Source organism: Hemiscyllium ocellatum, chromosome 4 (genome assembly GCF_020745735.1).
Source record: "Hemiscyllium ocellatum isolate sHemOce1 chromosome 4, sHemOce1.pat.X.cur, whole genome shotgun sequence".
NCBI lineage: Eukaryota > Metazoa > Chordata > Chondrichthyes > Orectolobiformes > Hemiscylliidae > Hemiscyllium > Hemiscyllium ocellatum.
The window spans coordinates 36,415,186-36,429,611 of record NC_083404.1 but is presented as its reverse complement, the minus strand read 5'-3'; the positions used below and the strand labels follow the sequence as shown (position 1 = coordinate 36,429,611).

Sequence of the window (14,426 nt, the reverse complement as noted above, 5' to 3'; positions counted from 1 at the left end):
AATCTGGTGTCCTTATCTGGTTTGCTCCTCAGCAATATAGTTGACTCTGAAATGGTCAAGTAAGCCTCTTAGTTGTGTCAAACTGAGACGAAGTCAAGAAAAACTATAGAAACCATCTGACATCAACCAATGCACCTGAAATGATATGAGCAAACCTGACCCTGTCAACTTTGCAAATATATTCATGAACTAGAATTTGACAGCTCATGACAAAATTGGGAGAACAGTCCCAAAGACTAATCAAGCCATTGCCTGACATAACCATACTTATGAAATCATACCTTACACAAATTGTCTCAGACATCACCATCACAATTTTGCGGTACAATTTGCTCCCCCCGGTCCTACTGGTCGAACAGGCCCAGCAGAGATGACAGCTCAATGATGTAGAGTTGGGAGGGAATTGCCATGTAGTAGTCAGCATTAACTCTAAGACCTTGGAGAGTCATGGATTCAGGTAAAACATGGGCAAGGAAATCTCCAATGTTAAACTGACATAGACTCAAAAGATCAAAAGGCTACAGATCTCTATGACCAAGAACTCTTGGAGGAAGCACTGATGGTAGCAAGGGAATCTAGTTAGGTAGAGGATTTCAAAGTCTATCATCATGAGTGCCTTGCAAACACTACTGATCATGCCAGCTGGGTGCTAAAGGACATAGTCGTCAAAATGAGTCCACAGCAGGTGCTGAGGAAACCAACAAGATGGAAAAACCTAATCTCATCCTCACCAATTTACTGCTTCATGGAAGAAACAAAATACCATCTTCACATTGAGCATACCTTACATTGTGCCATGTAGCACCTTCCAAAATACTAAATAGGATAGATTTCGAATAGATCCACCAACTTAAAACTGGGCTTTCATGAAGTGCTGTGGGTAAATTATATCTAACCACAAAGTGTAACCGTATGGCTTGAACTACTTCCTACTTTACCATGACTATAAAGCCAGGGGATCAATTCTGATTTAGTCAAGAGTTAGGAGATATGTAAGCAAATGATTCAGTACTGGGAGAGTGAAAATAAAACAAAAATCAAGATTCTGTAGATCAGGCTGTAAGTGTGGAGAAAGAAACAAGAATTAAGTGTTTTGCTGATGATGTCACAATTCAAAGCCAAACATTATGCATTCTCAAGGAGGTGGTAAATATAGCTCTTGTGGCTAAAGGGATCAAGGGATAATGGGAAAGGGCTGCATTAGGGTATTAATGTCGATGATCAGGCATAGAAATGTACAGTACAGAAACAGACCCTTTGGTCCAACTCATCCACACCGCTCAGATATCCAAAATTGATCTAGTCTCATTTGCCAGCACTTGACCCATATCCCTCTAAACCCTTCCTTTTCATATATCCATCCAGATGCCTTTTAGATGTTATAATCATACCAACCCCTACCACTACCTCATGTCCAGGTGTCCTTGGGGAAGCAGCACATGGTATCCCCCAATACTCTTTATGCCTGAAAGTGGGCATTGCCTTCCAATACCTTTTTAATTTAGCTCCTTCCTGCTCTCCCTCACCTGTGATGATTTACACTTTAACGAGTAAATTACAGTATTCAGCTGGAAGTAGATGATTTATTGGTGGTAGTTAATTAATGAAAAATATCATGGTCATTTGGTGATGGGGAGAAAAATCTATTCGGTTGTGTATAAGAGCACTTCTGGGTAAGATAAAAACAGAATAACCTTCCCGAAGATCAGAAATATGCCCTTTTTTGTAGCTGTGGCAATATTAATAGGATGTTATCAGTGCACAACTGTCAACAGTTTGTTCAACAAAAACTTTTATAACATTTAATTGGATAGTCTGTAAAACAATTTGTGTCAGGAGAAGCCTGAAATCAGAAGGGCCACATTTGATCTTGAGGGGGATCCTTATGATGATGCCAAAGCGAATTAATTTGGTGAACTCTTTACGTTGCCAAAGACAATAACTTGACAGCTTTTAAAATGTTTGACCCTTTCTGTTTTTATTTCCAAAGTGCATGACCTCACATTTTCTGACCAAGTTTTTTAAAAACATTTAATTGTATTAAATTAATTTATTTGACATTTATTTATGAATTTTTTTACACATTTTAGAAATCACTGAGTACAACCTATGATCACACCTGGTGCTTACATTTTATAATGAGGATATAAGTCCATTTCCAGTTTTGAACTTTTTGGAAGCTATAAAGTTTGCCTTATATGTCAATATTCTCTGTGGTTTGTTTTGAGAAAAACAACATTTAGGTCTAACATTAGTTTCACCGGATGGAGGACAATTCAAAGAATTGAGTCCTTTTTGCTCAGAAGAAAGCTCTCTCAGTAAACTTTTGAAATGGTACTTTTTTATTCTTAACACCAGAACTCCATGTAAAGTGCTGGATAGTTTGACTTTTGGTCAATACTCTCTAATGCAAGATTCTGCACCAGCAGAAATCGTTTCTCCGAAGTACAACTGTTCCCTTTCAATAACTTGAAACCTTAAATCTAGTCACTCTTTAAGCATGTAAATTCCAAAAAAAATTCTTGTTCGTAAAATCTATTATTTAACACTTGGAGTCAAGGCATTATTGTGGCTAAACTGTGCTACACTTCCTGTTAAGGTCAAAACGATTTCTGAGGTGCAGTACCCAGCTCACAATACTTCAGGTGTGGTTTCACTGGGGTCTAGAATAACTGAAGCAGGACTGAAGAGTCATCAAGATTTTACAGCACAAAAATAAACCTTTTGGCCTAATGTGCCACGCTTGTCATCAAACATTTATCGATTCCTTTCCCATTTTCCAGCACTTACCCAAAGTTAAAAATACTTCTTAAACAGTTCTTCAATGTCTCGAAGGTTCTTTCCTCTACCACCGTGTTAGGCAGGGAGTTCCAGATGTCCACAATCTCTCTGCTATTGGAAAAAATCCTCAAATCCCCACAATACTTACTGCATCTTCTGATATCCTTTGCTATTGACCCTTCTAAGAGAAGTTTCTCCTTTACACCTGGTTTCATTGGACCTATATTATTTATAGCTATTAGCATTAATAAATAAAAAAACTTTGCTTTTATTTCCAAAGTGCATAACCTCGCATTTTCTGACCGCATTTTTCCCTCTCCGAGTAACGGGTGGCGGAAATTATTCTAGTGTTCAAATTGACACATGTTTTGTCTTTAGTTGTCCTTTTCACGTTCCTCCTTGCATCGTCCCGGTTTCCCAACAAACCCTCCTGCCTTCCATTCCGGCCGTTTGCTCCAGATTTCCCTGCCCTGCTCGAAACCCGCTGCATCCCTCAACACTCCTGAGTAACGCGTCTCCAAGCTGAAGCTAACGGTATGGACGCTGCAAGAGCCCCTCGGTTATTCCCATTGAGTTCAGCTGCTGGCGGCGGTGGGGAAACTGAGGAAGCACTGTCAGTTGGTGAGGACAGTAACGTGATGTGAATTGATAACTACACTCGAAATATCATGGGGTCGTTGAAACCAGAGGGAGGGTATGAAAGATAACACACAGCCACTGTCCCACACACATGGACTCGCCCTCATCGACTGGTTTCCGCGGCAACCCCGGCCCTATCGTTGATTGGCTGCTCCGGCTCCGCGATGTCATCACGCACCGCCGCCGGCCGATGCGCGCTCTCCGATTGGCCCGGGCGGCGCGCAGGCGCGGAGTTGCTGCGTTCTTGGTCAAGATGGCGCTGAATGCAACGAATCCGTCTCAGCTGCTGCCCCTCGGTAAGAAGCTGCACGGCTCCCGCGTGGGGTCGGTCCCCTTCCTTCTCCAGGTCTGATATGTGTCCGACATCTTGGAGGGCGGATAGAAAGCTTGGCGGCGCGATGTTGGGGTGGGGGTGTGAACTGGGAAGGCAAATCTAGGTGGATGGAATTGGTGAAGCAGAGGGAGAGAGGAGGGAAATGGCTGGAATGGGGAGTATAGGCTGAATGGACTGATGAGAAGAGGACAAATTAATGAAAGGGACGAAAATTGAGCTGAGATGGAGTAATGGAGTAGAGGAGGAATCAAAGTCTAAGGGGAGGGCCGGGAGATGGGAAGGAAGAATAAAATGAGGCGTGTCGAGAAGGAGGAATTGACAAAGTGGTAGAGGGAAAGGTGAACGTGTTGAAAATGTGTTGCTGGTTAAAGCACAGCAGGTCAGGCAGCATCCAAGGAACAGGAAATTCGACGTTTCGGGCCAGAGCCCTCCTGATGAAGGGCTTATGTCTGAAACGTCGAATTTCCTGTTCCTTGGATGCTGCCTGACCTGCTGTGCTTTAACCAGCAACACATTTTCAGCTCTGATCTCCAGCATCTGCAGACCTCATTTTTTACCCGGAAAAGTGAACGTGTCGAACGGTGGGGGTGTGTGGGAAGGACTTAAGTGGAGGAGCGATGGGGAGGAGACTCTGAGAAAGCTGAGGTGGAGGGAGAGGTGACAGGACATAGGCTGGGAGAGATAGAGGTTATGGAAGTGGTAGTAGGTGGATAGAGTTTAAAAGTAAAGATGTGGATATTAAAGAAATTGGTGAGCGTGTTGGTGAAGTAGGAGACGGAATATTAGCGGATGCTTTGTATCATTTGAAAGGAAATGTGATCAGACAGCAGCTACCTCAATGGGTAAACTGAACTTGTGCTTCTAATGAACATTTTAAAAGAAAAATATTGTATATGGACATCACTGGTGAAGTGTGCATTTTAAAGAAAAACATTGTTTAACCTGTTTTTCTAATCAACCAGTTATACACCTCTGGAGCAGGTCTAACTTTGAGGTTCAAGGGTAGGGAAGCTACCTTTGTGCCACAAGAGGGCACCCTAAGCCAGCATTATTCTGATCCTTGCGTGTAGGTATACCCAGAGTATCATTAAAAAGAGTGACCTATGTTTTTGACCCAGTGACAATGAAGGCATGGCTCTCAGGATACAAAGTCAGGATGATCTGTGGCTGGTTAAGGACCCTGCAGGTAGTGCTGATCCTATTTATTTGCCCCTTCTAGATAGTAAATGTCAGGGGTTTGGAAGATGTTGTTGTTAAGGGACTGTTGATTTAATTTCGTTTTCAATCCCTTTTCACATTCTTTTTCTATTCCAGAGTTGGTGGACAAATGCATTGGCTCGCGGATTCATATTGTTATGAAAAATGATAAGGAGATTGTCGGAACACTGCTTGGTTTTGATGATTTTGTCAGTATCCTTTTGTTTGGCATTTCTACAACAAAATGCCCTGCTTGATGCATGATTTTGGGATTTGTAATTTATTCATACATATCCCTTCATGTCCAGTTTAGTTAAGTGGTGATAGTTGTTAAAGCAAAATGTGTTGAATTCAGAGGAGCGTTCATGTGTTTTGTTAAGGCTAACCAGGCAAAGAAATGCACAATAAATAAAAGATGCTCAAAGATGTAAAGGAATAGAGTAACCCTATCTCAATACTTACCCACCCCCATCACCTGTTCGTCAATTCCTATAACATCCAGATCGCCTGGATCTCATCCAACAACGCCTATCTCTTCCCTGACCTGCTTTTGTACTGCCATCCCTGCTTGCGCTCGCTTGCTGTCTTTCTTTCTCAAGCTCAATCTTTTCCCCTCAGCTCTTTACTGTCTCCGCAATATTCAATTCCTTTAACCAAAGTCTCCTTTCTTCCCCCTCCTACCTCATAAATCAATTCTTCGCACCCACCTCACCTAGGGAATCTTCAGGGATCTGTTGACATATAGATGAGCTGGTCAAGAAAGTTTCCTTTTAGATAAAGTATAGGATACCACAGGAGAGTGGTTATGCTGGAATTGTGCAAGTACTAGTTGGGCCAAAGCTCTGTATAGTTCTGGTCACTTATAAAGGAGATTAGCAGTTTTTACTTGGACTGAATAATTTTAATTTTGAGGGAAAGGTTAGATAGGTTTGGGTTGCTTTCTTTGGAGAAATAGGGCTGAGGAAGAACAAATCTGTGCCTGTCCACTGTATAGGAAAGCACTATTTCTCTTGGTTGAACATTCTTTAACCAGAGGCATAGACTTATCAGTTTAGTAGTAGTAAGCTTTGAGGGGATTCAAGGGCAAAATTTTTCAAAGTTTGGGTATGGAATTTACTGTCATAAAAGCCAGTAGAATCAGAAAGCCTCAATATTTAACTCGACTTTTGACTAGAAATGTAGGAACGCAGTCCTTAAAAGTGGTATGAGGCTAGATGTTTGCTACTCAGCTGCTAACAGTGTTGTATGATTTATCCGTGTTTTATCATTTTGCTGAGATGTATACCAATTGTATTGTTAGTAAAGAATCTCCTCCAGAAGGCCTTGCCCTGAACTCTGCCTACCTCTTCTAGATCTAGAATGATTTTTCTTACTCCCTCAAATAAATAATATCATTGGGTGTCTGGTGCTTTGCATTTTGTAATTCTGTACTTTTCAAGTTTTGAGCCACTTGTTTTTGTAACAATTACATACCAACCAGGTCAGGCATAATTGATTTTCAACTATATTTCTCAGAACTTTTAGATATTTGTTATTCTATGTAAAATATATAATTATTTAATGCATAATTAACTTTTTAAAGCTAATATTCCATTGTTGTTCCATTACTTAGCGACAGTAGGACGGAGAATGAGAAAATTATGGACTATTAATCAAACATCCTTGTGAAGATGGTACCAAAATCTTGTTCCTGATTGTCATGCTCTGAAGTTGCAAAGTTCAATCTTGTCCTTGATTCTTTCTTGCATTATCCACCCCAGCACCCACATGCACATGTATTAACATATATTATTGACTTTGCTGTCAGCAGAGCTGTAGCCATTTTTCTCCTTTTCATAACTTCATTTACACCCTTTTTATATCTATATTATCACCACCATTAGCAACCTCTTCAGCTCTGAGCCTCCTTACAACTTGTCCCACGTATTCTTCTGTCCTTAGCATAACCAAAAACACCATTTTCCAACCCCTTTCAGTTCTGAGGAGTCAGATTAGACTCCATATTAACAGTCTACATGTGCTGTAAGACTTGCTGAGTTTCTCCAGCACTTTGTATCTATACCCAAAACTTATTTGGGGCCAGCTTTTGCCCAAAACATCGATTCTCCTGCTCCTCGGATGCTGCCTGACCTTTTGTGCTTTTCCAGCACTCTATACTTGACTCTGATCTCCAGCATCTGCTGTCCTCCCTTTCGCCCATTTGGAAAATTGATGTACTCCATGCCAACATGAATGTATGAAAGGCCATATTCATTGAAAACAATCAAAAATACATTTACCAAAATTTAAGTGCAGGAAATGGGACGCAGCCTATTAGCTTGCATAGGAGATTAGTTAGGATGTCAAAAATGAGGTATATTGGCTGTCTCTTCCAGTTTGCAGATGTGAAAATGGTGTTTCTTATCCAGATAAAAATACTTTCTTTGAATAAACTTGAGCTAATAAACAAAAGTATGCATTAAAATAACATAGCAGAAATTCAAAATTTCATTTAGTTGTATTTGGTGCAGCTATGCAAATGATTAGTGTATATGCCATCGCACAACTTAGCTTATTATATGTAGAGGTGTCAGCTGATGTGGCACACTTCCTTCTGCCTATGTAGCTATATTTAACATTTCAATAGTTTTCTTAATGGGTTTAGTAAATTCTGAAAATTATTGTTGCCCTGAACTTCCAGGATTCACTGGGAATCTAAGGGTTAATAAACTCACTTCCCTTTACTGCAGAATATGCATTTCTTAACTCCAGTCCTTGGACATGGTGCTTGAAGATGTTACTGAATTGTAAGTTTTTATATATCCTAGTATTGTGTAGAGTTTAGTTAATATGTAAGGTTAGCTAACAGTCTTTAGCTCCTAGTGCATGTGGAAAAGTTAAATTTGTAATCAAATTCAGAATTAAGTTAATGTTAATTCAGATTTTCTGTACTAAATTTCATTGACAAAATTGGAACAAGAGACTGGCACATGTTTGAATATCTGGAGTCAATTGCACACTGACTGCAGAATTTCAAATCTCTCAAATTGCTTTGGATGTTTTGATGGTGTTGTGTTCTATCAGGATTGACAAGAAGAATGCCCTGATTATCAACCCTCCTACTCCACAGTCATGACATTAGTAGAAGCTTGTTAATTCAGTTACTGAAGTGGTCATTCGTCAAGTCATAGAGATGTATAGCATGGAAACAGACCCTTCGATCCAACTGGTTTGTGCCGACCAGATATCCTAAATTAATCTAGTCCCAGTTGCTTGTCCTTAATACTAACATCCAGAATAAAAGAAATGTCCATCTTTAATGAACTCGGAATATTCCTTTAACGTGGACAATTTACTCTTAAAGTAAATAATAAACACCGATGAACACCCAAACATTTATGTAGAATTAAGATTGTATTGCTTTAATTCTAAATATAGATGCATCTCTCAAAAAGACAAGTCTCTGCGGTGAAAGTTTTATTTTAAAAATTAATGTGAAAAAACAACTCTGCTGGGCTAAGGATCTCAAGTTAAGAAATTGCAAGATAACATTGCATCCATTCGATTTGCAGTGAAACTAATCTATGGCCATCAGCAATTTAATCATAAATGTCCAGCTCGGATTACAACTAAATTGGACTTGAATCTTTGGGGATTCAGTATTGGCCACCCCTTCAGATGTACAGAAACACTGATATTTGGAAGCTCTGTTAGTTTACAGGAACTTTGTGATGAGAAGTAGGATTTCAGAAGTGTATCGTCACTTGCAGCAACTTGTTATGCTGATGCTTATGCTGATCCCTGGATCTACAAATTAGATTCGTAAGAGCAGAAATCATTGCTAAGCAGCTATTCGCGTAGATACCCTAATCCTTTCAAAGCCAGGGTTTTTCACTAAGGAACAAAGCCCATCTTTCTGAAAGCTTTACTTGGCTGTTTCTCCAAAGTTACTTACAGTAAACAGCAGAACACAAACTGTTGGCTTCATTTCCAAATCACGTGGTAAAAACCTTTTCGGAGAATGCCCAAATAATTTGAAATCTTCTAGTTGATTCTTAACTACATGTTCCCCAACATTTGGCAGGACTTAATGTCTTTATAGAAAATTATCCTTCAGAGGTTTTGTAACTGAACCAGTACAATTTGATTTATTTTATCCTTTTAGTTCATCGCAAAAGATGAACACACTTCCAACCATCAGTGTTTTAGTGATGGCCTGGTTTCTTAAGTTTTTTCGAATTTCTGTTCTGTGGATACTATATTCCCTCATGCGGAGAAGTGTTTGTTTTGTATGTCAATGAAATGATACCAGTATTGGCACACAGATCATCAATTCCCTTCAAGTATTCAACACTAATAGACTCTTTCACTTTATTTTGTCCTTTTTTTTTCTCTAGGTTGTAATTGAACTGTTTTAATTTGTCTTTCTCATCCTTGCTCCTCTACAGTGAGATCACACCAGAAGGCAGAAGAATCACAAAACTGGACCAAATCCTATTGAATGGAAATAACATAACAATGGTAAGTTGTGGAATCTAGAGTTTGGAACCAATTATAAAAAGAGTTGGCATGGGTTTTCAAGACCCTTCTAATTTTTACCACTACACCTGATGAAGGAGCAGCACTCCAAAAGCTTGTGGTTTCAAATAAACCAGTTGGACTATGACGTGGCGTGGTTCTGACCTTGTCCACCCCGGTCCAACACCAATACTGACACCTCCACATCACTTCCAATTTTTAGACAGACATTTATGAAATGTAATACAGAAAAATAATTCATCCAACTGCTGTTTTTCTGCTTTACATTTTGTTCAATATGGAGCAGAAAGATTGAAGTTACAACTTGGTATACTATCAGATATAAATTGTTTTTGAATGAGTAAATATGTTTTGAATTAATATAATTTAGATTTGGAGTTAATTTGGTGTCCTTATATCACCAAGATATCTGACAATGTAAAATTGTACAGTTTCTACAGTATCGAAAGTAATTTGTTATGCCAATGTCTAACTTGTTGATTTCTCAATTGATTTCCATTTATGACTTGCATATTTATCTGTAAAATATTATGCCATTTTTTTTTCCATGGTGGTGTTTGCTCTGCATGTACTGCCTCCCACCTTTTTTCACATATCTCTCCTTCAGCATAATCTTTTCAACTTTCTCCGTTGCAAATAAATTCAGCTTGACCTTAAATGCATCCAATAATGCTGTGAACCTGAAACACTCACTATTATGGTGGGATCCATGTTCTCACCATTCTGTTTTTTAAAAAAAAATGCTGTCTTCCCAACTTGATTTTCTAATGTTTATCACTATGAAGTGGCATCTATTTTTGCTTTTCCCACAATTATAAACACACTTTTCGTATTTTTAGAATTCTGTGAGCTCATCCGAACAACATATTGGACTGCGGACTACCAAAGATACAATCTTTTAAAAATAAACTCTGCTTGTTTATTTTAATAGCCTTATCAATCTACATCATGACTTGGAGATTTCTATATTTGACCTCCCAGATCTGTCTATTTACTCCCTTATTTATTATTTTCAAAGTGCAATATTTCCTTATCAAAATGTAATGCCTCCCAATTACCTGCATTAAAATGTGTTTACCTGCATCGTTATTTATTGCAGTCCTATCCCAGTACATAATTTGGCATCGCCTGCAATGTTAAATCTTTTTGATACCAAAATCTCAATTTTTGCATAAATTGTGATGACGAAGACCCAGTACTGATTTAATATCTGATCCCACTATTTTTTGGGATCTCTGTCTTGTGTTGTAGTCAGTTGATGATTCAATTCTGCTACTTTTGTTTTAAACCCACAGCCTCTGACCTATTTTGTTGTACCTTTTTATTGAAGGGCTATCGTAAATATCGACATATTGCAGCCACTCCAATATGATAACTTTCTGATAACTCATTAAAATTAAATTGCTCAAGTAAAACTCCCTTTTTGAAATCCAGGTAAACTATTAATGGTTGTTTCTTTTTGTGATGTTTTATACTTTAGTTGTGACTCTATCTCATTTTCAACTGTCAATATTAGGCTAAATCGGCATAAAGCCTCCTGGAAATGTTCTGTTTCCTTTAAATACAGATTTAACATTAGCTATCCTTCAGTTCTGATACTATAACTTTTTTCTAATAAATTATTAAAGAGGTTTAGTTTTGCCTTTCCAGATTCCTTTTAAAAATGCATGATCCTCTGTCTTTGGTTAGGTTAGTTAGTATTTTTCCATTTTTGCTTTAAATGTAGTTATGTAACTTGCCTTATTCTAATCTTGTCTGCTGTCTTGTTAACTTTTATCTTTGCTTGTTGGTAAGTACTGAAGCTAGACAACTGTTAAGATGATCTGTGATTTCTTTTTTAATCCAGTCGATTACTTAGTTCACTCCAGTCTTGACTTGCATACTTGTGTAACTGTAAAATATTTTACGATTTATACTCCTATACATTTTAATTGCTTAGTACCTCTTTGCCTTCTCTAACTATTGTTATTGTATAGTTCTCTCTTCTTTGCCCTTAATCCCTTTAGTGTCTTTTTTTCTGTATTCATCCATACTACTTTATGAATTTTTTTGTCTTGTTAAGTTATTTTGTTTAAAAATAACTTCCTTGTCCGAAGTAGACACTCAAAAATATCTGTGAACCCAGTGATGCAAGTATTACTTTGTATCATATGCATTGTTAATTACCATCAATTCCTGAAATTTATCCATTGTAATAAATAATGACTGTGAGAATTGGTCATTTATGTTATTTATTTACTTATTCTTTTATTTTTTCCAGCTTATTCCTGGTGGTGAAGGTCCTGAAGTATGAATGGAACCCTCTTTCAACTAAGTGAATTTTTGATTCATGTACTTCTGTTTTATGTTCACTTCTGTTTATGACAGTTTTTTTAGAGTTTATTTTTTATGACACCTTGCAAAAACTTGCATTTATTTTGTAGCTGGAACAAATGTATTGTCTCAGAAATGAGAGGTGAATCATGTTTGAGTGTATGCAAAACTTGATTTATTTTTAAAGAGAAAATAAAGGGTTTTCTTTTTCACTAATGTTCTGGTTTCAGTTTTACATTGTGTGTTATGTGTATCAAGATAGACGCTTGGTCCCTTCATTCATTAGTTAGCCTCACAAAGTCATTATTGTTTTGCACTTTCAGGAATTTTCAGCCATTTTAAAATCTAACCTTGGGACACTGAACAAACAATGGCCTGCTGCAACAAGTGCAGAACTTGTGCTGTGCAGAGGAGGTGAATTTTAAAGTTCAGGAGTTTTTTTTTACCAAAGACAATAATTCTATTCAAGTTATAATGAAAGAAGCAATATTGAGATACTGGATGACTAAAATTTAATAGAGGAAATATTAGATAAGCTGGTTACAAAGTTGATATCATTCAGACTGCTCCTCCTATAGATAAAATGTTGTTAAACTTTGAAAGGGTTCAAAAAAGACTTACAAGGTTGTTGCCAAGTTTGGAGGGTTTGCGCTACAGGAAGAGGTTGAATAGGCTGCGTCAATTTTCCTTGGAGTGCTGGATGCTGAGGGTTGACCTTTAGAAGTTTATAAAATCATGAGGGGCATGGATAGGCCTTTTTCCCCCAAGATAGGGAAGTCTAAAACTAGAGGTCATAGGCTTAAGGTGAGAGGGGAAAGATTTAAAAGGGACCTAAGGGGCAACATTTTCATAAAAGGTTAGTGTACTTATAGAAGAAAGTGGTGGAGGCTGGTACAATTACAATATTTGAAAGGCATTTGGATGGTTATACAATTAGGAAGGGTTTAAAGGGATTGGGCCAAAATGCTGGAAAATGGGACTAGATTAATTTAGGATATCTGGTCAGCAGAGAATTGTTGGACCGAAGGATCTGTACCGTGCTGTTCCAAGTCATCTCTATGATTATGAATCTAAGTCAGGAAGGTTCCTTAAATATTTTTTAAGGTTGAGTTTGATCCTGAAGATAAATGACAAAGATCTAGTGGGTAGGTAGGAAAGTAGAGTTGAGGCCACAGCCAGATGAGCCATGATCTTAGCAAATAGGGCCATATTAATGAGGAGGAGTAGACTATGAAATGCATCAGCAGTAAAGATCATCTTCCATCACAAGCAGTGATTGGAAGAGAGCTTTAATGCAAATTCATTACCCAGCTCCATTGTGAACTGATAAATAGAATCAATAAATAGTGTGAATGATCCTGCCAAAAAAGGCATCTCAGAATTCATATGGTACTTTTTGAAATATTTAATCACACCATGGAGAAATGTAACCAACCAGTTCAATCAATCAAGACTCTCAAAGTGCCCCTGTCTGACATTCACTGTTTTCCACTATGTGAAATTGCATGTTTAATTTACACAAATGTTGGTGGCCCCCAGAACATACTTGTCCTTGGTTCCAATGTTGTGTTGGAGGAACACCATCTCGTCTTCTGCCGAGGTACCTTACAGCGTTTAGGACTGAACATCTGAGTTTAACAATTTCGAAATGTGAACACCTTCCTTCATGTTCATTACCTATTCCCGCACTTCCTGTTTTGAATGGGTCAGTCCCAGCACAGTCAACCCATTTTCAAGCATTTATACTTTCCAATAGCATGCTACCTAGCAATAGTTTCTTCCTTGGTTTATCTACAATCTCTTTGCTTACCTAGCCCCTCCTTGCTCTCTCTGGGCACTGTCTCCATGTACTGTATTCACATCCTTCATCCTGTCATCAGCCTTTCCCAACTATGAAGGATTACTGGACTCAAAATATTAACTCTTGGTTATTCTCTGCAGATGCTGCAAGACCTGCTGAATTTCTCCAGGGCTCTCCATTTTTGTTTAAAATTTCCAGCATCTGCAATTTTTTGTTTTGGTTGCATTGTTTTCAACTCCTGTGCACTAACCATCTCTTCCTCTGAACCTTTCAGTATCTGTGCTTCTTTAAACACTGTCTTCTTGAGCATTACTTATTTTAATCCCTACAGCCGTGGCAGCCATTCCTTCAATTGTCAAAGTCTGAAACTGTTGAATTCACTCCTTAAATCTCTCATTTTCTTTCCTCTAAGGTATTTATAAATGTATCTCTTTGACCAAGTTTTTTTTAATGATATCTGCTCTAATATCTTTGTGCTTGGTGTCAAGTCTTGTTTTGTTATATACTTGTAATGTGTCTTGGGATGATCAAGTCTAGTAATGGCTTTAATCTATTCATGGGTGGCACGGTGGCACAGGGCTCCGGTTTCCTCCCACAGTCCAAAAATGTGCAGGCTAGGTGAATTGGCCATGCTAAATTGCCCATAGTGTTAGTTGAAGGGCTAAAATGTAGGGAAATGGGTCTGGGTGGGTTGCTCTTTGGAGGATCGGTGTGGACTTGTTGGGCCGAAGGGCCTGTTTCCACACTGTAAGTAATCTAATCTAATCTAATGTATAATTCCAGAGCTGTAGAATTCACACAAATGATTTCAGTGATGAGGAACTTCAGTTATGTCGAAAGTTT

At 38.3% G+C, this 14,426-nt stretch overlaps 1 protein-coding gene across 1 annotated transcript; it reads left to right on the top strand.

Annotated features, from left to right (window-relative positions):
• Positions 1–3,637: 3,637 nt before the first annotated feature.
• Positions 3,638–11,998, top strand: lsm5 (LSM5 homolog, U6 small nuclear RNA and mRNA degradation associated). The gene is made up of 5 exons (XM_060824211.1): positions 3,638–3,716; positions 5,069–5,164; positions 7,710–7,737; positions 9,379–9,451; positions 11,730–11,998. The coding sequence occupies exons 1-5, from the start codon at positions 3,674–3,676 to the stop codon at positions 11,760–11,762; spliced, it is 273 nt and encodes a 90-aa protein (XP_060680194.1). The 5' UTR covers positions 3,638–3,673; the 3' UTR covers positions 11,763–11,998.
• Positions 11,999–14,426: the final 2,428 nt, after the last annotated feature.